This window comes from Mustela putorius, unplaced genomic scaffold (genome assembly GCF_011764305.1).
Source record: "Mustela putorius furo isolate JIRA1106 unplaced genomic scaffold, ASM1176430v1.1 tig00000275_pilon_pilon_pilon, whole genome shotgun sequence".
Classification (NCBI taxonomy): Eukaryota; Metazoa; Chordata; class Mammalia; order Carnivora; family Mustelidae; genus Mustela; species Mustela putorius.
The window spans coordinates 32026737-32052206 of record NW_025421341.1 but is presented as its reverse complement, the minus strand read 5'-3'; the positions used below and the strand labels follow the sequence as shown (position 1 = coordinate 32052206).

The 25470-nt window shown below is 37.4% G+C and overlaps 1 protein-coding gene across 18 annotated transcripts in view; it reads left to right on the top strand.

The window, feature by feature from the left end:
- The window catches only part of TRIP12 (thyroid hormone receptor interactor 12), a 145951-nt gene that overhangs the window by 99055 nt on the left and 21426 nt on the right, over window positions 1-25470 (top strand). For 8 of the 18 annotated variants that reach the window (XM_004773423.3, XM_004773420.3, XM_045078840.1 and 5 more), the window contains 21 exons: window positions 821-856; window positions 938-1033; window positions 1916-2008; window positions 2217-2378; window positions 4411-4479; window positions 4567-4732; window positions 7148-7265; window positions 7386-7545; window positions 9361-9514; window positions 10662-10890; window positions 11198-11316; window positions 13578-13785; window positions 16554-16654; window positions 16863-17037; window positions 18404-18545; window positions 19671-19862; window positions 21118-21269; window positions 22768-22940; window positions 23334-23407; window positions 23490-23689; window positions 24485-24612. In XM_004773423.3, the coding sequence (XP_004773480.1) occupies window positions 821-856; window positions 938-1033; window positions 1916-2008; window positions 2217-2378; window positions 4411-4479; window positions 4567-4732; window positions 7148-7265; window positions 7386-7545; window positions 9361-9514; window positions 10662-10890; window positions 11198-11316; window positions 13578-13785; window positions 16554-16654; window positions 16863-17037; window positions 18404-18545; window positions 19671-19862; window positions 21118-21269; window positions 22768-22940; window positions 23334-23407; window positions 23490-23689; window positions 24485-24612 (2947 nt within the window). The remainder of the gene's footprint in view (window positions 1-820; window positions 857-937; window positions 1034-1915; window positions 2009-2216; window positions 2379-4410; window positions 4480-4566; window positions 4733-7147; window positions 7266-7385; window positions 7546-9360; window positions 9515-10661; window positions 10891-11197; window positions 11317-13577; window positions 13786-16553; window positions 16655-16862; window positions 17038-18403; window positions 18546-19670; window positions 19863-21117; window positions 21270-22767; window positions 22941-23333; window positions 23408-23489; window positions 23690-24484; window positions 24613-25470) is intronic. The other 10 variants (XM_045078842.1, XM_045078839.1, XM_045078834.1 and 7 more) reach the window with 6 other exon arrangements.

Below are 25470 nucleotides of genomic sequence, written 5' to 3'. Positions count from 1 at the left end.
AGAGTATCTGATGTTCATTATTAAATACATTTATTTGAAGTGTACTTTGTAACTTGAATTCAGTGCATTTAAAATTTCCCATTGAATGATTGCTTCCCCAGATAGGACATTTCTTTGGTAGCTTTGGCTGCTTCAAGAGATTGGATCTCTCATCAAGAGATTGTATATATACATAGCCCTAGCGGTTTTGAATTTCTGCCTTTGAAAAACATGGGTAAAATCTGCTTATGGTCTTGTCTACAAGGGAAACTAAAAGAAACGCATGTAGACTCATTCATGTAGTTGTAGAATACGATGATTAATTTGGGTTTTAATTAGTGCATACTTAGTTTTTGATGTGATAAGTAATGTGTTTGAGGACTTTACAGCTGACTTAAATGGTGTTTAACTCAGCTTGTAGAGAAGTCTATTCACAGGAGTTGAAATAGTAGTCTTGAATCTGTCTATACAGTTGTTAACAAATGCCAGTGCATTGATGATCTGTTTCTTTAGGTATTAAGTATTTACTGATGCCTGTTAAACAGGCATCAGAGAAAGGGGGCTAGAAGTACCAGAACAGTTGGTTGTAAGCCTTTGTTTTATGACCTGGATTGTGAGAGGTGATGATTAGCACAGTTTCCAAGTCAAGAGCTGTAATCTGCATCCTGCCATCCTCAATATAATCATTTCTTGTGTATGCTAGGTTTTAACTTGGTACTATTTTTATAAGAATAAGGTCTTGACTAATACTTTCCATTTGAGTTGATGTAGAGGAAGAAACAGTTCTTCTAGGGATATAGATAGCTTCTAATAGTTTGTTCTTATCTTTTTTTTTAAACAGATAACATTACTTCAGATGGAACATAATTTCGATATTGTAAGTATGTGGTATATTTTTTTAAACACCCCAGATAAAATTTTGGGTTCTTATTGAGTAAAAGTGCTATCTTATTTGTAGATGAACCATGCTTGTCGAGCCTTAACATACATGATGGAAGCACTTCCTCGATCATCTGCTGTTGTAGTAGATGCAATTCCTGTCTTTCTAGAAAAGGTAATCCTGCTTTTGCTCTGCTTGTTTGAAACCAGGCCTAGGGGAATCAAGCTGAAGACTTTTGATTTCTGAATTCTAAAGTAGTACATCGAAATTGTAAGGCCACCTTAAAAGACTTTTTAAAGGATTCATTATCTATTCAAAGTATATTTTTTACCCAGACTGTCAGAAAGATACTTTGTGTTTAGCACACCAGTAGTTTAAAGTTGATGCTAATAAAAACATTTATGGAATCATTTCAGTTAATAATTTTTAATGAGAACATTTATCAAGAATATAAAATCTTTCAGAGAAGAACTTAAAGCACTTGATTAAAATAATCTCATAATTGCTAGAAAATATCCCAATGAGGTTGATAGCTATTTATACCCTCATTTTACAGCTGAGATAAAGTGCTTGCTCAAGGTTATAAAGTGAGTCAGTGGAGAAAGGAAATTTTTCCATATGGTCTGTGGTAGGTTGTGTTTTGGTCTGTTTTAAGGGCCTTTTTCTTTTTAATGCATAATAAAATTTGCATTATCTTATAACCTTGAATATGGCATAAGGGTAAAACTTGAATTTTAAAATTTGTTATATAAAACAACCCATTTATTATAAATAGAAAAATTGAAAGTTATCTAATTGGATTTCATTTATTCCCTATGTAAAACCTATTTTTCTATGTCTTTAAAGAGAACAAGGTAGTTGGAAGGAAACTATATTTACTTGTTACAGCTTGAGCTCATAAATCACTGTTTTCCTATGGTGGTTTTCATGTTAGAATTAGGGGCAGTGTATAGATTGATGGAATTAGCAAAAATACTGTGTTTATTCGTGTAGAAGATAAGCAGCTGGAAAAGCACTTGAGTGATGGCCTTAAGTTACCTGTTTTTACGTTCCCAGCTGCAAGTTATTCAGTGTATTGATGTGGCAGAGCAGGCCCTGACTGCCTTGGAGATGTTATCCCGCAGACACAGTAAAGCCATTCTGCAGGCGGTAAGTGTTGCTACCGAAGGACTGTATTTCATTTCAAGTTGGATTTTAGATCTGCATTTGTGCTGGCTACTAGACTGCAGTCTCTGTAAGGTGCACATGGTGTTTCCAAAGTGATGTGCTAGACTTCTTACTCCTTTTTCTTTTCTTTTCTTTTTTTTTTTAAATTGCTGAGGGTCTTTCTTCACTTTAACAGTTTTCTGTATTTTAGGGTGGTTTGGCAGACTGCTTGCTGTATCTAGAATTCTTCAGCATAAATGCCCAAAGAAATGCACTAGCAATTGCAGCCAATTGCTGCCAGAGCATCACGCCAGACGAATTTCATTTTGTGGCAGATTCCCTCCCACTGCTTACCCAAAGGCTAACCCATCAGGTAAAACATGAACCTATTTTATGTGCCATAAAACATCTTTACTATGTTTTTTAGAATGCCAGTTTTATCTAGGGTTTAAATCATCCAACTGGATGTATAAATTGGAAATACTCTGATCCATGTGTTTTTTTTTTTTTTCCTGCTGGGTTTTCCATTCGTGTACCATGCTAGGTTATTTTATATAATTTGATGGATTTACCCAAATGTGACAGCATTTTAGTATTTTGATTTTAAGGGATGAGTTTGTTATTTCAGCAAACATTGAGTGTTTTCACTCAATGTGTGATAGGATCAGTTTCCTTTAGGGAGATCATCTCTCCTCTAAGGCATTGGGTTCTGCAGGAAAGATCTGGAGGATGTGGGCTAGGATCAGAGATGAGATGACACTGCAGACTGTGACTGTTGGAAGTTGGAGAAGAGCAGGAACATTTATTTAGGTGATGGAATTGGCAGACAAGGTGATGGAGTATGAGAAGCAGGGCTTACAAAATCTGGTGTGGGGGGCAGTGAGTTAAGCCTTGTAGAGAAATTTGAATTTTATTTTAACATAAATTGTCTTAAGATGTTGTTAATTGCTATAAAAGGGTTTTTAGAAATCAGGCTCTTAAAATATTTATTTTATTTTGAGAGAAAGAGAGAGAGAGAGAGAGCATGAACATGACTGAGCCAGGGGAGCGGTAGAGGGAGAGAGAGAATCTTGGGCAGACTCCCTGCCGAGCACAGAGTCATATGTGGGACTCCATCTCACCATCCTCAGATCCTGACCTGAGCTGAAATTGAGTCAGGCGCTTAACCAAGTGAGCTACCCAGGCACCCCTAGAAATTGGGACTCCCAAATCAGCTTTACAAAGTGTGTTTAAAATCATCTCTGGACAGTTTGGTATAGAGAATATGTTCAATAGGGATTTATGTAAGAGAGCTACAAAAAAGATTATTAAGTCACTGTGAAATGTTTTGCCTCTGAGATGATCAAGATACAAGTCATGCTATTCGTTGTTTGCTTACTTAATTTTAAAAACTTAGTAGACTCTGGGTCCTGGGTGGCTCAGTAGTGATTGTCTGCCTTCGCCTTGGGTCATGATCTCAGGGTCCTGTGTCCGGCTCCTTGCTCAGTGGGGAGTCTGCCTCTCCCTCTGCTGTTCCCCGCCCTTGTGTGCATGTTCTCTCTCTATTTCAAATAAATAAATTAATTAAAAAGAAATAAAGTTGGTAGGCTGAGATAACCTGTGCTTACTGGGTCTAGAAATGTATTCTGTAGTTGGGTGTGATTTCCATACCGTATTTTGGAAAAAAGGGTGAGAATCAGAAGTTAAATTGTTGGGTGGGTTATTTGTAGCACCCTTTATAGACTTAAGTACTGATAGTGAAGATATAGGGCTTTTATGATACCAGAATTATTCTCAATTTTGTATAAGCAAGCCAGTCTCGTTTTTATATCTGGAACCCATTTATCAGTTAGGAAAAAAACACTATCAAAACACTTGTTAAACAGTTAAATTGTTCTTATAAGGATATTTCTTGTTTTCTGAACGAGGCCTCTGTAATAGTGTTTCTAGATTGTTTTCATAGTGATTATAGCAAAATGACACCTATTTTCTCACATCATCGGTAAACCTCTGGTTCACACACACATAATACTGAACTGTTTCCAACTTTTTAGTGTATACATGTTTTAAACGTTTCTACTGCGAATGCTTTTTTAGAATGATATTTATCTTTGTTGTGACTTGTGGTTAAGTATTGAAATTACAGAAGCAAAAAAGTTCCTTCGTTTTTGCATATTTGCTCTTATTTATTGGGATCTTCACAGAGGAGAGAAGTTCTCTCAGTGTGAAGCTCTATGCTTTGAAATCATGATGTTATTAATTGTACCTTGGATTTTGTACATTGTACATTGTACATTGGATTTTCAAGGCTCACATCTTAGTGAACCGGCCTTGAGCAGTTTGAGGTTAGGAAGAAAATTAGGTAGTGATGTAAGACAGTGATATATTTTATATTACTAAGCTTTATTTCTTCTATTAAAAAATAGGACAAAAAGTCAGTCGAAAGCACTTGTCTTTGTTTTGCACGTCTAGTGGACAACTTCCAACATGAGGAGGTAAGCCTTTATTCTTTGGTGGTATTTTCATGAAATTGTTAATTGTTGAGTCATGGTATAACAGTATTTTTTCTTTTTTTTGTGAAGAATTTACTCCAGCAGGTTGCCTCCAAAGATCTGCTTACAAATGTTCAACAGCTGTTGGTAGTGACTCCACCCATTTTAAGTTCTGGGATGTTCATAATGGTGGTTCGCATGTTTTCTCTGATGTGTTCCAACTGTCCAACTTTAGCTGTTCAACTTATGAAGCAAAGTAAGTGCTACTTTGTTGTCCACCTTCAGACAGGAGAAGCGGGTTCTTAAAAAGTGTTTATTAATAAATACAGTCAATATAGGCAAGTAAAAGGACTTGTTAAAAGCATGGACACTGGGGGTGCCTGGGTGGCTCAGTGGTTAAGCCTCTGTCTTTGGCTCAGGTCATGATCTCAGGGTCCTGGGATGGAGCCCCACATCGGGCTCTCTGCTCAGCAGGCAGCCTGCTTCCCCCCACCCCTCTGCCTGCCTCTCTGTCTACTTGCAATCTCTCTCTATCAAATAAAGAAATAAAATCTTTAAAAAAAAAAATGGACACTGGAGAGTAAGGAAAGAAAACTTGATCCGTAGTAGATTTGTGTGGGGACAGTACAGTAGTGCTTCCTGTGTACAATGCATAACATCTGCAGTATATTAAAAATTTATCCTTGGTGATTCTAGGGCTAAAAATGCAGGCTCATTGCCTTCTCTCCAATAGTAATTATGTAGTGATGCTTCACTAGGGGAATACTGAGTTACGAGTAGTTGCCTGTCCTCTGCTTCCCCTTCTTTCTGCCCCTCTTAGAGTTTTCCCAGCAGTTTATCTGATTCCACAGTGCTTTCCTTCCTCAGGAATTTGGAACTTACTTGCACACATGAATCTCTCTCATCTTCACTGCTTGAGTATTTTCTAGGCCCTTCTCAGCCTTATCCATCAATACAATTTTGTTGCACTGTTGTGTTGCTACTGCATTTCTCTCATAAACCTTAGATTTTGCAAGTTAATCTCAGAAGACAATGGGCTTCAGAAAACACCTGTATGTTAGGATTATTGCTTCTAGGGTGTTGATCCCATTTATACAGGATGCATTTAATGGTGGGTAATTTCATATTTTTAATTCCCATCTCTGAGGATATTACTGTGGGAGCATAAGAGATGGTGTTTGGGGACAGAGAAGCCTCTGGCATCACTGTCTCAGATAAATATTTTTTACGTTATTTACGTCTTTTATATTTAGTCACGTTTTTTGTGAATTGGCACATTGGCCCAGCATTTTGCAGGAAAGCAGTGTTGTTGAGCTGTTTTATTGAAAAGATTCTCTTGAAGCACTAATCACTCCTAAACTTGGCATTCCAGAGAATCATACGGCTTGTGTCATGAACAAAGTGAGAAAAGTTGGGGAAGGATTTAACTTTGTCTTGAGTAGCGTCGGTGCATGCCCTAGGAGCCCTTTGAATTTTGCTGAGCCCACCATCTCCTGAAGTTTGAATCCAGATTATTTCTTGTTACCATGTGTGGCACCACATTTCTCTAAAACATTTTAGGAAATTGTTCACTGACTGGTTGTGCTTTACCATTTCGGACTTTTTTTCCCCTTAGGATGACTGTTCTCACCTTTTGCTTATTAATCCATGAAGTTTGCCGTACATTTATCACTTGGAGGCCACTAGACTTAGATTTTATTTGTTCAGCAGTAACACAAAGGAAGCATGTTGTCACCCTCTCATCTCTTTTTTAAAAAAAATTAAAGATATGTATTCACATTTCTGAAGAGAGTTGGCAAGACTGTACTTTCTCAAGAAATTTAAAATAAATTTCTTAGTGAAATTTATGTGGGGCAGCAATTTAACTATATAGGCTTTTGCCCAGATTAGTAGTGAATACTTTCTTCCATAACAAAATTTAGTGATTATTGCCAAAACATTTCAATGAAATGTTTGTATTTTTCAAAGGCCCAGTGCCATCTGTACCTTTAGTTATTTGAATGACTAAATCTGTGGGTAATGGGAACTTCCTCATGTTAAGAGTGTTCTTGTGGGAGGCTGGTTTTCATGCAAATTCCTCTATAAATTGATGTCTTCTGGCATTGGAAACTTAGGGTAGAGGATATGTTAATGACCTTTGTATTAAGTTGGCATGTTTGTCTTTAAGGTAATTAATTACTTCCTGACCAGAGTATGGTAATATTTTGATGCTTATAATTTGTTTCATTGTGTTGACCACCCGTTTTCAGTATACTTAAACTAAAGGCAAATAAACTTGAATGGGGGATTAAAATGTACGTTGACTGCACTTTTGTACAAAGCACTGTGTTCTTCACACACAAATAAAACCAAAAACAAAATTTAAAAATTCCCAAATTGTCTGGTGTGGATTTTGTTTAAATGGCCAACTAGGACTCAGACTGAAGCCTTTAGAAAGAAAATTTTCATAAATTTCTTTTTTTATGTTTTCATTATAGCTCATTTGGCTTTTTAATTCCTATATATGGCATATTGCTGTATAAAAAAAAACCCGTTTTTAAACTTTTTATTCATGTATAGTTGACTGTAAGAAAATAATTCTGATTGTTTTCCCCCATAGGAATGATTGCCTTTTAAATGAGGTAATATAACTAGTTTCATGGGTTTTTGGTTTCTGTTACTGGTTTTACAGACATTGCAGAAACACTTCACTTTCTCCTGTGCGGTGCTGCTAACGGAAGTTGTCAAGAACAGATTGATCTTGTTCCACGAAGTCCTCAAGAACTGTATGAACTGACATCTCTGATTTGGTAAAGATTGGGCTGATGATAAGAACTGCGGCTTATATGCGGGTATTTTACTTGAGAGATCTGTCATTTACTAATAGTTCAGGAAGCTACTTAATGAAATAATTGCACCTTTGTTTTCAGCGAACTTATGCCATGTTTACCAAAAGAAGGCATTTTTGCAGTTGATACCATGCTGAAGAAGGGAAATGCGCAGAACACAGATGGTGCAATATGGCAGTGGCGTGATGACCGAGGCCTCTGGCATCCCTATAACAGGATTGACAGCCGGATCATTGAGGTAGTAGTTTCATCGTACCGTTTAAATATATCTATTTTGGTGGCGAGTGGGTGTAGGGATGGAGTGGGGAGGTGGATATGTGTACTTAAATGTGCTCAATTTTGAATTAACTCAAGATTCTCTCATTTTGTCTCCTGAGAACAAGGTCCTCATTTCTGTTCAGGTCAACTGCTTCAGCTGCTAACTACCTGATTGACTTGGAGCAAGTAATTTAAGTTCTTTGTTCCATAGTTTCCTCATTTCTAAAAGGAAACATTGGAGTCAGGCTATACATTTTCAAAGCCCCTCTATTTCCCACCCAGAAGATGCCTCCCATAAACAAATATTTGTAGACAAATAGCTGTTTGTCAGTATATTTTATAGAACAAAAACAAGGAAACAATTTTAGTATAAAAGTCTAGGTGACGAAATGGTTAAGTGAGTTTTGATACCCACTAGCCTCATATGTAGTCCACATGTTAATGGGATACATTTTAGTGACATAAAATGGGATATGGAAAAATGAACACAGTATTCAGAACTTTGTGACTCTTTGGGGCACTCAGCAAAATAAGAGGAATAATGAAAAGGAAAGGTGCACCAAAATATTTAGTGTTTTTCTATGAAGGTTTTATGTGTGATTTTTATTACTTCTGTTAACTTCCATATTAAGTATGCATTGAAATATTTCAGAAATTTTTCAGGTCAGCAAAATGGCTTCAGTTAGGAAGTGTGGGTCACTGCATTATTTGGGACACCATGCATCATTTACTGGTATTTTCAATATGGGAGATAGCTTTAAGTCATACTATATTTTCTAATTTCAGTCTGTGATATTTGAATTTTTTTAAGAACATCACAATTGAAGAGGCATTCTTCTTTAAAGATGTCTTCTACCATTAGTTGTTAAAAATGAAATTTTGAAAAAGAACTTTGAAACCATTGACTTCCATTATAAAATCAGGAGTTCTTAAGACTTTAAGTTCTGAGCCAGCTTTCAGGAGGGAGTGAGGTGTAAGGGGTCTTGGCGTGTGTTCTTCACCTTAGTATATAAGCAGGCCATGGTCTCTACCATTAAGCTGCCTTCTTTTTAGCATTGTCCTGTTAATTGCATTTTCCCTGTTAGCTTACTCTCTTACGCTTAAGGAGTCCTGTCTTTGATTTAGCCTAAGAATTCCGTAGCCTGGACTGTTCTAAGAATGAGTATTCTATCACATCTTTTGACTGTCTTATCTCAAGCAAATAGTATTAATCAAAGCGTGTCGTTGTATTTATGTACTGTGCACACATGTACACCCTAGGGGTTACTCTCCTAGGTCCAGGAGTGTTGCTTTCAATCTTAAAGTATCATTTAAATGGAAAGTCTTTTTACCTCAGGATAATTTTGTAGAATTATTTTGTTTAAAGAAGATTTTGTGGGCTGCTAAAAATCTATGATGTATATACTATTTTAACTTAAGAATTAGATACTAAGATTTTTTTCGGGTAAAAATTTTTTTTCTATCAGCAATGTCTTAAAAGCTTTCTTAATATAAACGATGTCTTCCTTATGTCAGGGATTCTACATGACTGGATCTTCCATCAGGAATTGATCTGTATTTATATCTCCAGGGACCTTATAGAGTCTGTGGTGTATAATTATGTTTAATTAAAAATGATTTATTAAATGAATGAGTTTTGTCTTGGCCACACTGTTAAATCTTCCATACTCTTTTACTTCACCATCTGAAACCTGATGAAATAAATATGTAAGTTAGCATTTATGGAGGGTCCCACTGTGTCTTAAGTTAATAAATTTCTCCATGTTTATATTCAAGGTTTCTCTCTCTTTGCTCTCAGGCAGCCCATCAGGTCGGTGAGGATGAGATAAGCTTGTCCACTCTGGGACGAGTTTATACTATTGATTTTAATTCTATGCAGCAAATCAATGAGGACACGGGAACAGCACGTGCCATTCAGAGAAAACCTAACCCCTTAGCCAATACTAACACTAGTAAGTACTTTTGAGTTAATAGTACTGTATTGTCATGTGAATAATATTTCTCATGATAAGTCATTATTTCACTGAGTGTCTTTATTAAGATTAAAACCATTGTGTAGTGGTAATTAATTTGTTTGGTTTTTTTTTTTTTTTTTTTTTTTTTTTTTGGTCATGTTCTAACTGATGCATGAGCTGGCACTGCTGACATGGGACCTTCCACATTTTTTTTTTCCTGGTCTGTGATTTTGTAGTGTCCTGGGCTCCGGCTGGAATTGGCCTCTGTTGTTTTTTGTTTTGTTTTGTTTTTTAAAATCTGATCCTCTTATTCCTCTTACACATTTAGATCCACACATACCTATCTATCTGCTTAGTTCTTTACAACCTTTTTTGTTACACGTTCCTATCAAAATTCTCTTCTTCACTAATGAAGAATAGGTTTTTTCTGTTTAGGTTTCTGACATTTGTCTCTGTCCTTGGGGATTCAGTCTCTCGCTTTGCACCTCTAGTGTAGAGTGTAGGGGTCAGTGGACTTCTGAGAAGGGCCGGATAGTAAATGTTTAAAGCTTTATGGATTGTACAGTGCTTGTACAGCATACTGCCATTGTAGCGCAAAACAACCATATAAAAAAGAGAAAGAAATGTATGTGGTCATACTCCAGTAAGATACCCCCCACCCACCCCCCAAAATAGAGGAGCTGGACCAGATTGGGCCTTTCGACCATACTTTGCTTACTCCTGGTCTAGAGCTTACTTCCTTATCACTTTATTTCCCCTGAACCTTGTTTCCTCTGAGAAAAGCCACAGATCATCTTGTTTTTCCATAGCTTCTAGTCACATACCTACTGTCCATTTCGTGAACTTTATTTCTTACCAGTGGTTTAGCTGGCTAATACTGAAATATCCATGGTATTTTGTTGAACACATGCTATTAAAACAAGAGGTACACTGGGCTGATACCTTGTTCTTTCTAGCTGGCTCAGTTTTGCCTTAATGCTGCCTTTGGTGTCTTTGTGGATGCCAGGTGATTACATTACATAAGTTAAGGTCTTTTTTTTTTTAAAACACTTTAAATAATTACAGCAAGTTGAAGGCTCTATTGTTTACTTTTTTGTATTTGTGAGGTCTGTAAGTTTAGAATTGTACTTTTTTTTTTTAACAGGTGGATATTCAGAGTTAAAGAAGGATGATGCTCGAGCACAGCTTATGAAAGAGGATCCGGAACTGGCTAAGTCTTTTATTAAGACATTATTTGGTGTTCTTTATGAAGTGTATAGTTCCTCAGCGGGACCTGCGGTCAGACATAAGTGCCTTAGAGCAATTCTTAGGATAATTTATTTTGCGGATGCTGAACTTCTGAAGGATGTCCTGAAAAATCATGCTGTTTCAAGGTGTGTTCATGAAAATAGTAAAACGTTGTAGAAATTCAAGTCTCTGCAAGTAATCTCAGCAATCTTTCAAGTAATAATGTAGAAAAAAATTGCATAAAACAGTTCATTTGTAATGTCTCAAGGCCTCCATTGTCTCTTTATATTTATGCACACCTTGAGAAAGAGAAATGCAGACATTAAGCATTTAAGACAAATTTCAGTTGTTTTCACAGTGAAAATATATTGTTCTCAAAATTAAAGTAGTATGGCCAAAAATAATTCTCAAGTTCAGACAGATGTTTTATATGCGAATGCTTTCTTTTTTTAGTCACATTGCCTCCATGCTGTCAAGCCAAGACCTGAAGATAGTAGTTGGAGCACTTCAGATGGCAGAAATCTTAATGCAGAAGTTACCTGATATTTTTAGTGTTTACTTCAGAAGAGAAGGTAATGTCATTCATGATAATTAATTAATGGTTAATCTTTTAGTCTAAATAGTATTTCAGTAGCCGTATAGCTTTAATTTAGAATAAAAATTAAACTTCAATCTTTTACATAAGAAGTTTTGATGCTTGTAACTTACGTACATCTAAGCGTGTCTTCTGTAAAATCTGTTAACTGATGTTGTGTGAGATTAACGGGCGGATGTTAAACACTGTTAGGTTTTAGTGATCTGAGTGTTCATGGGCCAGAAGCGATCCTTGACGTTCCTTTTCATGTGGATAATGTGCACCTGCCCATAGAGATGCTTGAAAAAATCAAGGGTTCACTTGCTTTCCCAGTGAATCCCATTAGTAGATTAGAACACTAGTAAAGAGGATTGTTATTAACTTCCTTGGGTTTAGTCTCCTAATTTGAGGAATTTGAACATGGATGTCAGTCTTGGAGACATAGTACTTTTCCATTCTCTTTTTGAAGATCACAGAGATGAAATCGTATTGCTCATTGGGTGTTTTATCCTTTTCAAACATGCCAAGATATTAAAGGAGTTTTTTCTCATCAACAAATCTCTTTATGGCTCTTTTGGTCTTTGAAGATACTTTGGTCTTGTGTGAGGACACAGGAAATAATGGTGTTTTACCCTCAAGTAATCCTTCTTAGCTTCACCTTCCATCTTATCAGCAGTCCTGGTTCTTTCTGCATATGGTTTATTACCCTTCTTTCATCACCTTACACTGGCTCTGTTTCTCGTCACATCTCAAGAGTGCTGTAGTCATGCTAGTGTCAGAGTATTAAGTGGAAAGAGGTCTTCACTATTTCTTACTAGTTCTGTTTAAATAAGTTTTTTTTAAATCCCAACTCTACATATTTACATGAAACAGAAGGCAAACTGTAACTGTCGTTAGCAGATGGGTGCATTTATGAATAGATACTTCTTTGATCACATAGATTGTGTTCTTTTTAGCCTTGGATTATTTTTAATTTGCATTCTGTGTTTTGGTTTTCATGGTCTGTATTAGTTGTTGTTTGCTTTAGTATTACCTTTCACATCTATTTCATCTTTCTGATTTGGAAGTATATCAGAATATGTCTTTTTCTCACAGTGATTTTTTTTTTCTTTTTACATTTACAGTATCACTATGCCATCAGATTGGAATTTCCATCCCCCCAAATTTACATAGTAAATACAGTATGAAGTTTATGGAGGAGTTTTGATTAGTTCTCTAATTTGCATCTGGCTAGATAGACTATTCTTTTAGGTTCCTCTTAAATGTCATTTATTCCTGGGGACCTCACCTTCCTTTCAGAGTCTGTAGGGTCCTCATTGCTGTGTGCTCTGTCAGAACTTACTTTGTAAAGGGCAGTTTATTTTTTATTTGTAATTTCTTACATTGTTTTGTTTTGTCCCCGATAACTGCCTGAATCCACTTTTCTCATCTGTTGCCATATTCTTAGTATCTAGCACCCAGTCTGTCATGTTACTGCTGTAGATATTATTTGTGGAATGTGAATGCCTCAAGTTTGAGTTCATTCATACATTTTGTGTTTTGCTGTGTTTTTGTGGTTTTTGTTTGTTAGTTTGTTTTAAGAATGCTGATGGAAAGCTCTGGACTGTTTCCCAGAAAAAAAAAAAAAAGTGAATGTGTGAACATACATTCATACATACCTTGGCATACAGTTGTTCTTGGCAATTAACCCCCACTCCCCACCACCACTGTCCACCATGTGCATTCTCCTGTGGTTCTAGCCCAGATGTGAACCTCTGCCTTGTAAGTTGCTGTTTAGCTCCCCTTGTCTCCTGTGAGGATGTGAAAAATCACCATCCTTGGATTGCTGGTGTTCTCTTTTGGCCAGTGGTATTACTGTGATCTTGTCTCACTGTGCATTTGAAGTCAGCTTACAACTGTAGTGAGTCTTTTTCTCCTGGCTATCAAGCCACAGGAGCACTACTGCATTTTTGTTGTTCATTGTTTTTATTATGGTATTTTGAATTTCCAGTAGAACTTTATGTGCAACTCTGTTAAATTTCCTGTGATCACATTTTGAATTTAGATCTCTTTATTTAAGGTTGAATTTGCCTCCTACTTTCCAGAATGGAGTCAAGTCCAAAACCCTGGCACCTAAGTCATCATGCTCCACCCTACTCCCACCCTCATTTGCTGGATGCTTTTAATTCATTCCCCGTGAATCAGTGTTAGCTTTTAGATTCTGTAATCGTGGGGAAGTGGTCTTGGTTAAAACTGACTGTTAAATCTGTTACTACATAGGTGTAATGCATCAAGTAAAACACTTAGCAGAATCAGAGTCTTTGTTGACAAGTCCACCAAAGGCATGTACGAATGGGTCGGGATCCTTGGGGTCCACGACGTCAGTCAGCAGTGGAACAGCCACAGCCGCCACTAACGCCACGGCTGACTTGGGGTCCCCGAGCTTGCAGCACAGCAGAGATGATTCTTTAGATCTGAGCCCTCAAGGGTAAGTCAGAGTTTTGTGCTGATTTTTATGCTCTTTACCTTTACCTGTGTCCTGGTACCTGAGATTCACACAGGGAATAAAATGGTAAAATATTAGAGAGGACACTTTGTGTTTTCCCATCCTGTTTAGTTCGATGTTTAACAGGCATGGGAAGAGACCGAACACTTATGGGAAAGCCACTCTGTTGATTCGTACTTAGGAACCACAAGAGATACTAGGTATTTCCAGTGTCATGTCAGGGAACTGAGGCCCAGGAAACTTTCTGAGTGAACTAATTGAGAAGTCAATGATGAGTACAGTGTCACACATTTACTTTACAGATGTAGGATTTGAACCCTCATATTTAATGGCATATTTACTGCACTGTTGCATACATACCAACTTCAAGACATCTAGATAGTGAGTTAGAAATATTAAACACTGGAGTTCTTTGAACTCTACAGGAATAAACCTGATTTCCCATTCATTTTTAATTGGCAAAGGGCAACTTTGCTCTTAATAAAAGAAATTGGGAGTTCTTAAAATAGGTCTGCTTCCACCTCGCTACCCCTTTATTGTACTGTGCTTCTGAGAACATTACCAGACCCTCATTTTAGTTTTCATTTTGTTGTGATGAAACAAATTACACTCTGAAAGTGTTTTTGTTTCTTTGACATTAGAAACTCAGTATTGCTATATGACGCATATGATCAACAGATTCAGTTCTGGAATTCAGAGTGTAGTTAGTGTAATACTCCTTCCTGCTCCTTTTAAGGTGTAACATAGATTTGGGTAAAACATACTGTACTTAATAAGTGAGGTCCAAACATTTAATCCTGTCAGCTGCAAGGTGGTGTTGTCCTAAGAAGCTTATCTCGCTCAGGATTCCAGCTCCTTTTGGTGCCACCTGGTGGCACTTGTCCTCTCTAGCTTAAATAAGAATTTTGGCAATTCTGGGACGTGGGCTGCAGATTGAGACTTCTGACACAGTGGCTGTTATTTTAGGAAGCTGCTTAGTTTGGGTGATACCTATGTCAGGGGTCCAGTCCAACGGGATTGAGCCTGGGCAATATACTGGGGATCCTTCACCTTCTCTCTTTTCAAGTTGGATTTGCCTTGCCTGCCTCTCTTTTCCCTTCCTCTCCAGAATGACTTCTTGTCCCGGCTGCTGTAGTAACTTGTGTTACTGCAGGGTTTCACTCTCTAGCGCAGGCGTGGTGCCCGAGACATCAGGTGCTTGGTGAAATGTGATGTAGCTCATACAAATGCGGTATTTCTGAGCTGCTTAAAGGAATTAGAGTTCATTATAGTTTCTAGAGTTGAAAATTCTAAAAAAAATGAGGGAAAACTTCTAAAGTTTTAAGCAGTTCCATTCCTTTGTAATATGCTTTCAAATAAAGAAAAGTTCATGTAAATTTGTGAAGGGGGAATCATTTAGTTGTGTTTGAAAGTTCAATTGTCCTTGGGGTGCCTGGGTGACTCGTTTGTTCAGGTATTCAACTCTTGGTTTTGGCTCAGGATCGAACCCCATGTCAGGCTCCATGCTCAATGCAGAATCTGTGGGAATATTTCTTTCTCCCCCCCCCCCACGCCCCTCCCTAACCTGCATTCTTTAAAATTTAAAATTCTCACTCTTTAAAATAAATAAATCTTTAAAGAAAAAAGTTCACTTGTCTTGATTGTGAAGCATAAACATATTTGTTTGTGATCTTAATATACATATCAGATGTTAGAAGTCCTTTAAAGGGTTTTTTATTTTTGTTTTTCTGGGGTTTTTTTGTTTGTTTGTTTGTTTTTTCTAATTTTATTTGGGTTGCAGACCAACTGAACCAGAACCTTTTTTTTTTTTTAAAGATTGATTTATTTATTCGAGAGAGAGAGTGCACTAGCACAGGGTTGGTGGGGGGAACAGAGGGAGAGGGAGAGACCAACTCAAGCTGACTGCATGCTGAGCGCGGAGCCCAACACAGGGCTTGAGATCATGACCTAAACCAAGAGTCGGACACTCAACTACTGCCCCACTCAGGAGCCCGAACATTTTTTCCACATTAAGTACTTTTGTTATTCTGAGAATCTATTGATATTTCAAACTACTTCTACTGTTGTTAAGAGTATTAAAAATAAGACAAAGTCTGTGTATGTTCTGTTTCAGGTATTCTAATTCAAAACAGGTTATTCGCACTATGACTTAATAGATTTGTTTATAGGTAATTCTGAGTAAAAAAAAAAATCACTAAACTATTTATAAATGCATTCATTTAGGATGTTACTATATTACATACCATGAAAGTACTTTGGGTAGTATCAGGAAAGTATCTTTAACACTCAGAGTCCTGTTGTATATATCTTATTCTTGTCATTTAACTTAGGAAAGAAATAATGATAATCAGATTTAACATTCTTTTTCTAGTTTGATAGCACAGTTCTTTTTAATATTGCTTCTTTGCATCCTAAATTTGTTCTTTGTACTTTTCTGTATGTGTACAAAATTTTATAGTAAGAGTTTTAACACGGAATTAATCAGATACTCTATTTGGTTTTACTTTTTTTAGTAGTTCAGTGTAGTCAAATAAGCTCTCTTTCTGGATTAATCATTTTTTGTGTTTCTAGACCTCTAAACACGGCTAGTGCAGAGTCTGCATTAAATAAGTAATCATAAAATGAAGAATACCCTTTTGTGGCAATATTTCACAACTCCTTGTTTCTGCCATTTTAGCTTGCTTTTCAATGAGCGATGATAATAAAGCGTGGTAATTGCTAAACTTATCCCATGTTTTCCCATGTGATAGTCGATTAAGTGATGTTCTAAAGAGAAAACGACTGCCAAAACGAGGGCCAAGAAGGCCAAAGTATTCACCTCCAAGAGATGATGACAAAGTAGACAATCAAGGTAATTGCTTTGGTAATGTGGTGGGCTACAGAGGGAAGGACAGTAGCAGTGAGAGGCATGTACTTGACAGCTTTTAAGCACACCTGGGTTTCCTGAACAGTTGTTTCAGTAAATTCATCTAGTATTATAAACAGGAATGTTAAAATTCGGTTGGTTTTTCATCAGTATGCTGAGATGACTTAACTCTCATTACCGCTTCTTTTTATAGCTAAAAGCCCTACCACTACTCAGTCACCTAAGTCGTCTTTCCTGGCAAGCTTGAACCCAAAAACGTGGGGAAGGTTAAGCGCACAGTCCAACAGCAACAACATTGAACCAGCACGAACTGCGGGAGTTAGTGGTCTTGCCAGGGCCGCTTCAAAGGACACCATATCCAATAATAGGTGAAGTGGGGGAATTCTGTATTACTTTTGTTCTGAGATTAGTGAAACACTACATTCTTGCAGTCAGCACATTTACTACGTGGAGATGAAACAGAGCCTTTCAATTTATGCTCAGAAATGGCATTGCTCAAGAATGGAGAAGATTTCTTAGTTTTTGAACTCTGGCTTTTTCCTAAATTCAGTCACACTTCAAAACCATTTCAACATTTCTGGTTGGGAGTTAACATATGTTCAAAACCAAACATGGAACCTGTTCTTTAGTTTTGTTCTAGGGAAGGGAAAGCTGACATATTTTGTATGCGCGCACACAGACTCCCCCTTCTATGATACCCTTCTTTCCTCTACCCTTCACAGTGGAACTTAAGGACCCTAGAGTGGAGGCTTGTTTGTTCTAAGCTATTTAGAATTGTATCAGCTAAACTTTTTCACATACCAGTCTTTGGCTGTTTTTGTTTTGTCTGTTTGTTTTTTTTAAATTTTTTATCTTTTCAGTGTGTGGCTTTGAAAAAAAATTTTTTTTCAGCCCTTCTGAGTTGTTTTATTTAGTTTTTTGGTCTCTGGTTGTAACACCAATAAGAATTACTTCCTCTGCAAAGAAGAAATTTTTAAAAATCAAATGCAACTGGGTTAAGAGATAGGCTTTGGGGCGGGGGTGAATTTGTTTGGTTGCTTTCCCAATTTTGGTTACTAAGAAAATAAGCAAATGTATATCTAAAGCCATCAGAATTTGTAATTTAAATAGCCACATCTCAGCTAATAGCACAGGTGCAGGTTCCTGGCCTGTAGTTCTTCAGTTTAGTTCTCCAAGGAACAGGATAAAGGACAAAGCAGGTATGTCTGTACCTAATGAAGCAGCCATGTAGAGTTGCTTTCAGGCCAACACTTAGGGGTAGAGTTCCCAAGAAGTTAGAACTTTTTGTATATTCTTCATGTAATGATCTGAATTATAGTTTAAGTACATGAGCATTTCTCTACTATACCTTAGCCCATTTTGAAAATGACACTTAGGGGCGCCTTGGTGGCTCAGAGGGTTAAGCCTCTGCCTTCGGCTCAGGTCATGGTCCCGGGGTCCTGGGATCGAGCCCCGCATCAGGTTCTGTGCTCAATGGGGATCCTGCTTCTCCTTCTCTCTCTGCCTGCCTCTGCCTACTTGTGGTTTCTCTTTCTGTCAAATAAATAAATAAATGATCAATCTTGAGGGTGGGTGGAAAGAAAGAAAATGACAATTTGATTCATCTGAATTTTAGAAGCATAGGTGGAAAATAGTTTTAAGTGTAGCAGCTATTTGCCTTTGATGTGGAGTTATAATTGAAATCCTTTCTATACACGGAAACTGAAATTAATACCTTTTTTTTCCTTCTTGCAGAGAAAAAATTAAAGGTTGGATTAAGGAACAGGCGCATAAATTTGTAGAGCGTTATTTCAGTTCTGAGAACATGGATGGAAGCAACCCTGCGCTGAATGTCCTTCAGAGACTTTGTGCTGCAACTGAACAACTCAACCTCCAGGTATCACATGGGCCGCACCATGTTGGTCCTTCGTCATCTTTTCCAGCATCTCTTCTGTCTTTCTGTCCTTTCCTTGATGACTCTGACTTTCCATGAATTTTGTTGTCTTAGATCACCTTTTTCGCCAGACATGTACCTTTAGCACTGACTTAGCTGTAACTTGTCCATTGACTTTTGTCCTTCATTATTTTATCATTAACTATACTAGGAATCTCATCTTTGACTTTCTTCTCTTCTCATCCCCCTTCCTTTTTTTAAAGATTCATTTAGAGAGCACATGCATATGAGTTGGGGGGGGACAGGGCCAGAGGGCCAGGAGATCTCAAGTAGACTCTGCTCTGAGCGTGGAGCCCGGCAGGGAACCCATTCTCACGAACCTGAGATCATGGTATGAGCCCAGATCAAGAGTCAGAGGCTCAGCTGATTGAGCCACCCAATCTGTCACATTAATATTTCTTGACAAAAAAAGAAACTTGAGAGAAATGTCCCATAGGTACATCTCAACTGTGGGTATTAGAATTAATGGGGGACCCTCCTTAACCCCTCAACCACATGGATCTGATAGTACTTGGATAATAATAATAAGCCTTTTATATTTCATCTGATTCTTAGCCTGTTTACATTTTTAGTGTACTTTGAGTATTTCGAGTAGTCAAGAATTGTCCATTTCATCCAGGTTTTAAATGTATTAATTTAAGGCCATACTTTATATTCTTGTTTTATCTTATCATTGTGGTATTCTAGCTCTTTATCCCTCAGTTTGTATTCTCAATTCTATGTCTCATTTATTTATTTATTTAGTCTCTTGATTTCTTTTATTATTATTTCTTTATTTCTTTATTCAACATTGGCTGAATGCAAGACTTTCCTTTTTTATGCTAGTTGTATGGATGCTGGTTTTCTTCCATGAAACCCTAACATTTCTGACTTTGTGTGTAAGATCATAGTTTCCAAGGTTCTACCAAGAATGTATCACTCCCCCCACCTTCTTTTTTAAAAATGCGAGTATGTATTCAATTCCTTTTGGGGGAAATGTGCACTGTGCATTTAGTTTAAGTCAATATAAATAATCAGTACAGATAAGTCAGTATATCATTATAAAAATTCTGTTCCCAACTCTTCCAGGTGGATGGTGGAGCTGAGTGCCTTGTAGAAATCCGTAGCATAGTCTCAGAGTCTGATGTTTCATCGTTTGAAATCCAACACAGTGGATTCGTGAAGCAGCTGTTGCTTTATTTGACATCTAAAAGTGAAAAGGATACTGTGAGCAGAGAGATCAGATTAAAGAGATTCCTTCATGTATTCTTTTCTTCACCAGTAAGTTATCTCCTGATGCTGATGATTCTCTGTCATCCTGTAGGAATCACTGGTCACTGATGGGTATATTTTCACCTTAGTAATATCCTTTAGGTGCTGGTCAAGATATTGAGGTCAAGTCTCTGGCTTCTGATACAGTTTTAGATTTGGATTTCTTGGTCTTTTATATATCAAATATACTAGTAAAGCAACATAATTGTGATTTAATGGCATACGTGCTATATTTTCTATGGCCACTGTATCTTGAGTCTTTGTTTCGGTAAAACCAGCCATTAATAGTCTCTTGTGAATATATTTTATTCTCAATATTTGTTTTTAAACATGTTGTCAATATATATACATATAGGGAAATATGGTAAAATAGCTATAGACATGAGAGAGGATGTATATATGTTTCCATTTTGCATATAAAGTACAGTATTAACAATTTTATTGGAGTGTACGCAATCACCATTAATATAATCTGGATTACCAAACCTCTGAGAAGGCTCAGAGAGGCTGCACTTCCTTCAGCCTCAGTAAGAGCAAGAATGTAACCATTCTTGGACACTAGTGACTTAACATCATTCTACTTCCTGCAAAACTGCTTGAGAGAAGTCATCCTCTGGATCATCTGTGTAGTAGGACTAAGGGTAATTCTATGTGTTGGTGAAACATTTGAGCACTTCCTGTATTCCTGTATGTTGGTGAAACATTTGAGTACTTCCTGTATTGTTTTAACTTGGGCTCGTAATGCAGACTTGTTATTTGTTTGAGATGCATTAGATGTGTAGCAGTACTGGATGTAGTTTTATACCATGCTTAAGATTAAGTACAGGTCTGTAATCTCCATGCAGCTGAATGGGTTTCGGAAGTTCTACAGTACGGTACGTATATATTGCCTGGTTCCCAGTGGATTCTAAATAGCGCTCCATGAACGTTGAATATTTTTGCAGGAAAGCATATGGATATTCCTGCTCAGTTCAGGTAAATAAAGACTGCAAAGGGCCTCATGTCTGAGTCAGATCTCTTTGCCAATAAGTTGTGTTTTCTAGCCTTTTTGGACTTAGGAATTAAGAATAAGGGATTGTGGACCTGTACAAAAAAAGAGTCTCTTTGAAATAATTTAGATGCAAATAATCATTCCAACCAAATCTATCAAAAGAGAATAGAGGAATGGTTCTCTTCTGTAAAACTGACCGTTAAATTTTCTTGTTGAGGAGTGTTCCATTTTCAAGAGGCCTCGCTTAACCTGTTGGTTTATTTATAACTTTAGCTTCCTGGAGAAGAGCCCATTGGAAGAGTAGAACCAGTGGGTAATGCACCTTTGTTGGCATTAGTTCACAAGATGAACAACTGCCTCAGCCAGATGGAGCAATTTCCAGTGAAAGTACATGACTTCCCCAGTGGAAATGGGACAGGAGGCAGGTAAGGATCAGTGCCTGGGTGTGCCCTTGCCATTGGACTCTGTGCTTCATTTTGTTGAGGTTAAGTGCCAAGAGGTCTGGTAACATCTTCATCTGCTCTAAGACCATTTGACTATAATGACTGAAGAAAAACACTTTTTATCTTTAAAATCGCCCCATGTGTTTTTAACATGTTTTGGAAATACATAACCCATTGATTGTGTTGGTGAGCTATAATAGGCTTAGTGTTCCTTAAATTGATAGACTTTAATATATACAGCTTCTGTCTGTGAATTTGTAGATAGGGATAATAAAATATTTGCATTCTGTGCAATAATGTGATATAAGTGGTTATACCTTTGATGGGTTTCAGCAGATAAGTGTATATTTTGAAGTTTTCTTGTTTTCATTAAAACTTCTGCTTTTTCCATAATACAGTAGTTTTGCTGGACTCATGAAATGCTATAGAAAGAATTCACTGTAAAAGTTCATTATGGTATTTTCAGGTTGTTACAAGGTTTCTGGAATATTATGATTAGAAGCCTACAAAATAAGAAACTAGTTTAGTTTTAAAATACAGTCTGATGTGTTTTGAAAACATTTAAATTTTTTATTGAATTAAAACGATGCATTATTGGACAGATGAAGGGATCCGTGTGGGCTCGGGTTTTTTTCTGGCTTTGAATATTATTATAGAATGTAGTATTCAGTTTTGATCATTATCCTGTCCTGGAAAATTTTACGGAATATGGGGGCATTTTCATCTGTGCCTGAGAAAATTACAGTTCTTTAATTTTACCTAGATTTGTATTTTTAAAAATGTATGTTTACATATATGTGTGTAAATGTGTGTGTGTTTGTGTGTACGCACGTGTGTGTATCTCCTGTCTAATGGAATATTCTTTCCCATACTTTTATTTGCATGCCTTATGGAATCTTACAGATGAACTGCATTTTAAGCCTGTCTGTGTCTCACTATTGTCAGCCCTTTCCAGAAGTGAGCAATTAAATATCATTATTGGGTTAGACTGGTGTAGCTATCAAACTGCTTCGTTCAAAAGACTGTAGCAAAGTAAATTTTAAAGGTTAGTTTTTAAAGTAATTTTAGAACTGTTTGAAAGCAAAAAAAGAGGGCTTTTTCCTTTGTTTTAAAAGCCATAGAATTTCGTTAGGCTGCGGCAAAATACTGCAGAAGTGAGCAGGCTCAAATGGTTGAGGAATTTCTAGTCTAGAGAAATAGTTAAATCTCAGTGGTGAGGATTTCTGCTCACATCGGTTTCCGGTATGATAGAGATAAAATGATAATTTAATGTTTTCATATGCATGCATACACACCGTCTTTGATTTCTTACTTTATAGTAACTTTCACTAAGTAACTTGAATTGCTGGCTTGACTTGACATAGCTGGTAAGTACGTGCTTATTTTGTGTCTTAAGAAAATGAAGTTTGTATTGTCTTTTGTTTGTATTATGTTGATTTTGAAAATAATAGAATAACTTTTTTTCACAAATTATCTTGAGCTTTTCTCTCAACAGAGGATCACAGGCTTTAAAATTTTTCAACACACATCAGTTAAAATGCCAGTTACAAAGACATCCAGACTGTGCAAACGTGAAGCAGTGGAAAGGCGGGCCAGTCAAGATCGATCCCCTGGCTTTGGTACAAGCTATCGAGAGATACCTTGTAGTTAGAGGTACTTTCCCTAGATGTGTGTTTTGTGTTTGTGCGTACATTGGGCTGGGACTGTTAGGAGATGTGGGAACGATTTCCCTGCTTAGGGCTGCTTCTGTTAAAACCTAGCATTGGGAACTTGTGTTCTAATCATTTATTTTTACATAGACTGTGGAAGTATAATACACTTCCGAGGGGTTGATGGCTGACTTCAGTGATGAGTTCATTTATCGTGTTGGAACATAATGCAGTAGAAATGATGCTCTATAGGTGACAATTTTCTTAGCTGCTTCTGCTTCATAGGTCACAGTGTTAAGAGTATGTTCTAAGAGTATGTTCATTTAACCAGTATGCGTGGGCTTTTCTTTGCCACGGACAATTGCTTAGGAGTTTAACGGCCTTCTTGGGTCTTCAGGGTATGGAAGAGTAAGAGAAGATGATGAAGACAGTGATGATGATGGCTCTGACGAGGAAATAGACGAGTCTCTGGTAAGGTGCTATTCTCACTGTGTTGTCATGCACACGCGGTTCAGGGCCTGGAGCTTAAGTGGGTTTTCTTTGCTTCATTCAGGCCGCTCAGTTCTTAAATTCCGGCAATGTAAGGCACAGGCTACAGTTCTACATTGGAGAGCATTTGCTGCCGTATAACATGACCGTGTATCAGGCAGTCCGGCAGTTCAGTATCCAGGCCGAGGATGAGCGGGAGTCCACGGACGACGAGAGCAACCCTCTGGGGAGAGCCGGCATTTGGACAAAGACTCATACAATATGGCAAGTCCAAAACTGACTTTTTTTTTTTGCTTTGTCATCAACTTCCATATGTCGTTCCTGTGTTTTGGAATTCATAGTAATGACTGGCTTACATAAGGAGAGGGGGCCCAAGTCCTACATTTTATTATTAAAAGCCGCTTTACATATTTTATCTGTGTGTACGTGAATGCATGCATGTGCATACATGTGTACGTTTGTATTTGCCTTCCTTAAGTCTCCTGGAAAACGTACTCATGGGCAATAATCACAGTATATGTCAACTTTTTAGATTCATTTCAAGTCTTTAAAGAAGACAAAAACCTCTTTGGAAGATGACATTCCTTTAGGTAATAAGCTTGGCATCTCTGAGCCCTTAGAGGCATTTGGATGCAGCTTTCTGCATTGTTTGTGAATGTCTTCTACTTAGATTTAAAGAGAACCAATCTTCAGGGCACCTGGGTGGTTCAGTCGGTTAAGCAGCCGACTCTCAATCTCTGCTCAGGTCTTGATCTCAGGGTTGTGAATTCAAGCCACATAGTGGGCTCCACTTAAAAAACCCCACAAAACTACAGAGAGCCATTGTTCTCTGAACCAACCCTGGCGTTCCTCAGGTGGCCTCTCCTGGGCCAGTGCACTCTTTGTGGTGGTTTCCTGAAACAGTGCCTGGGGAATTCTCCAAACCCATAAGTAGGGAGAAACAGGATAGATGTCAGAGTTCTGGTAACTGTGGTGTCTCTGGGTCACACTTTAGCTCCTGTAGAAGAGTTTGTATTTTTAAAATTGACATTTAGTTTACATACTCTCCAATCAATTTAGGTACAAACCCGTGAGAGAGGATGAAGAAAGTAATAAAGATTGTGTTGGTGGTAAAAGAGGAAGAGCCCAAACAGCTCCAACAAAAACATCACCTAGAAATGCAAAAAAGCACGATGAGTTATGGCATGGTAAGTTGGTCCATGGGAGGGGAAAACAAATTGCCACGGGGCAGTAGGTTTCTTGTTGTGGAAGTTTTATGAATGATTTTTAGGAATGATTTATATCTAGCAGTGAAACCCTTAGATATGATACAGAAAAAGTGAATGTACCACAAATGAAAAATTAAGTACCTGCAAAATTAAATTTTGGAAGAAAATTGGGAAGAACTCCTACTGTTCTCATGACAAATTTATGTTTTCATGAAGGTTAAAACAAATTTCGTTAGTAGAACACATTTACTAAAGAAGAGACTGATGGTGGTCAGGCAGGCCCTCCATTTTGGTCATTTGTTATAATCTAACAATTACAGAAGGAATGAGAAGTTCTGCCAGGTAGTGTAATGACTGCAGAATGGAGTAGCGCCCCCAGTTGATCTCTTTTGTTTTGTAGCATGGAAGCTATCAAGCTTCCAGTCTCCGTATGCTCACCCACCCCCGCCCCCCATTTCTGTGAGGGTAGCTGTACTTTAACATTTGGCTCAGGGTCCTTCTTGGAGACCATCTCTATCCAGGAGTTCCAAACAAAATGGTGTCAGCTACTGGATTTTTTTTTTTTTTTTGTCCTCAGAAATAAGGGCATTATAACAGTGTTTTGCTTTCTTTTCAGAAAACTTAAGTTCTGTGTTTTTGTGTGTGTGTGTGTGGGAGGGGGGTTTGAGTTTTTTTTGTGTCTGTGTTTTTGGTATTAAAAATTGCCCTTTCTTTTATGATAACAATAGTGTGGTAATTTTTAATTCCTTTGTTTGGTAAAAGTAAATGGCAACAGTTTGAGCCCCTGCCCCATGCCCAAGCTATTACTCAGTGAAATCTAAGAATCGTAGATCCCCT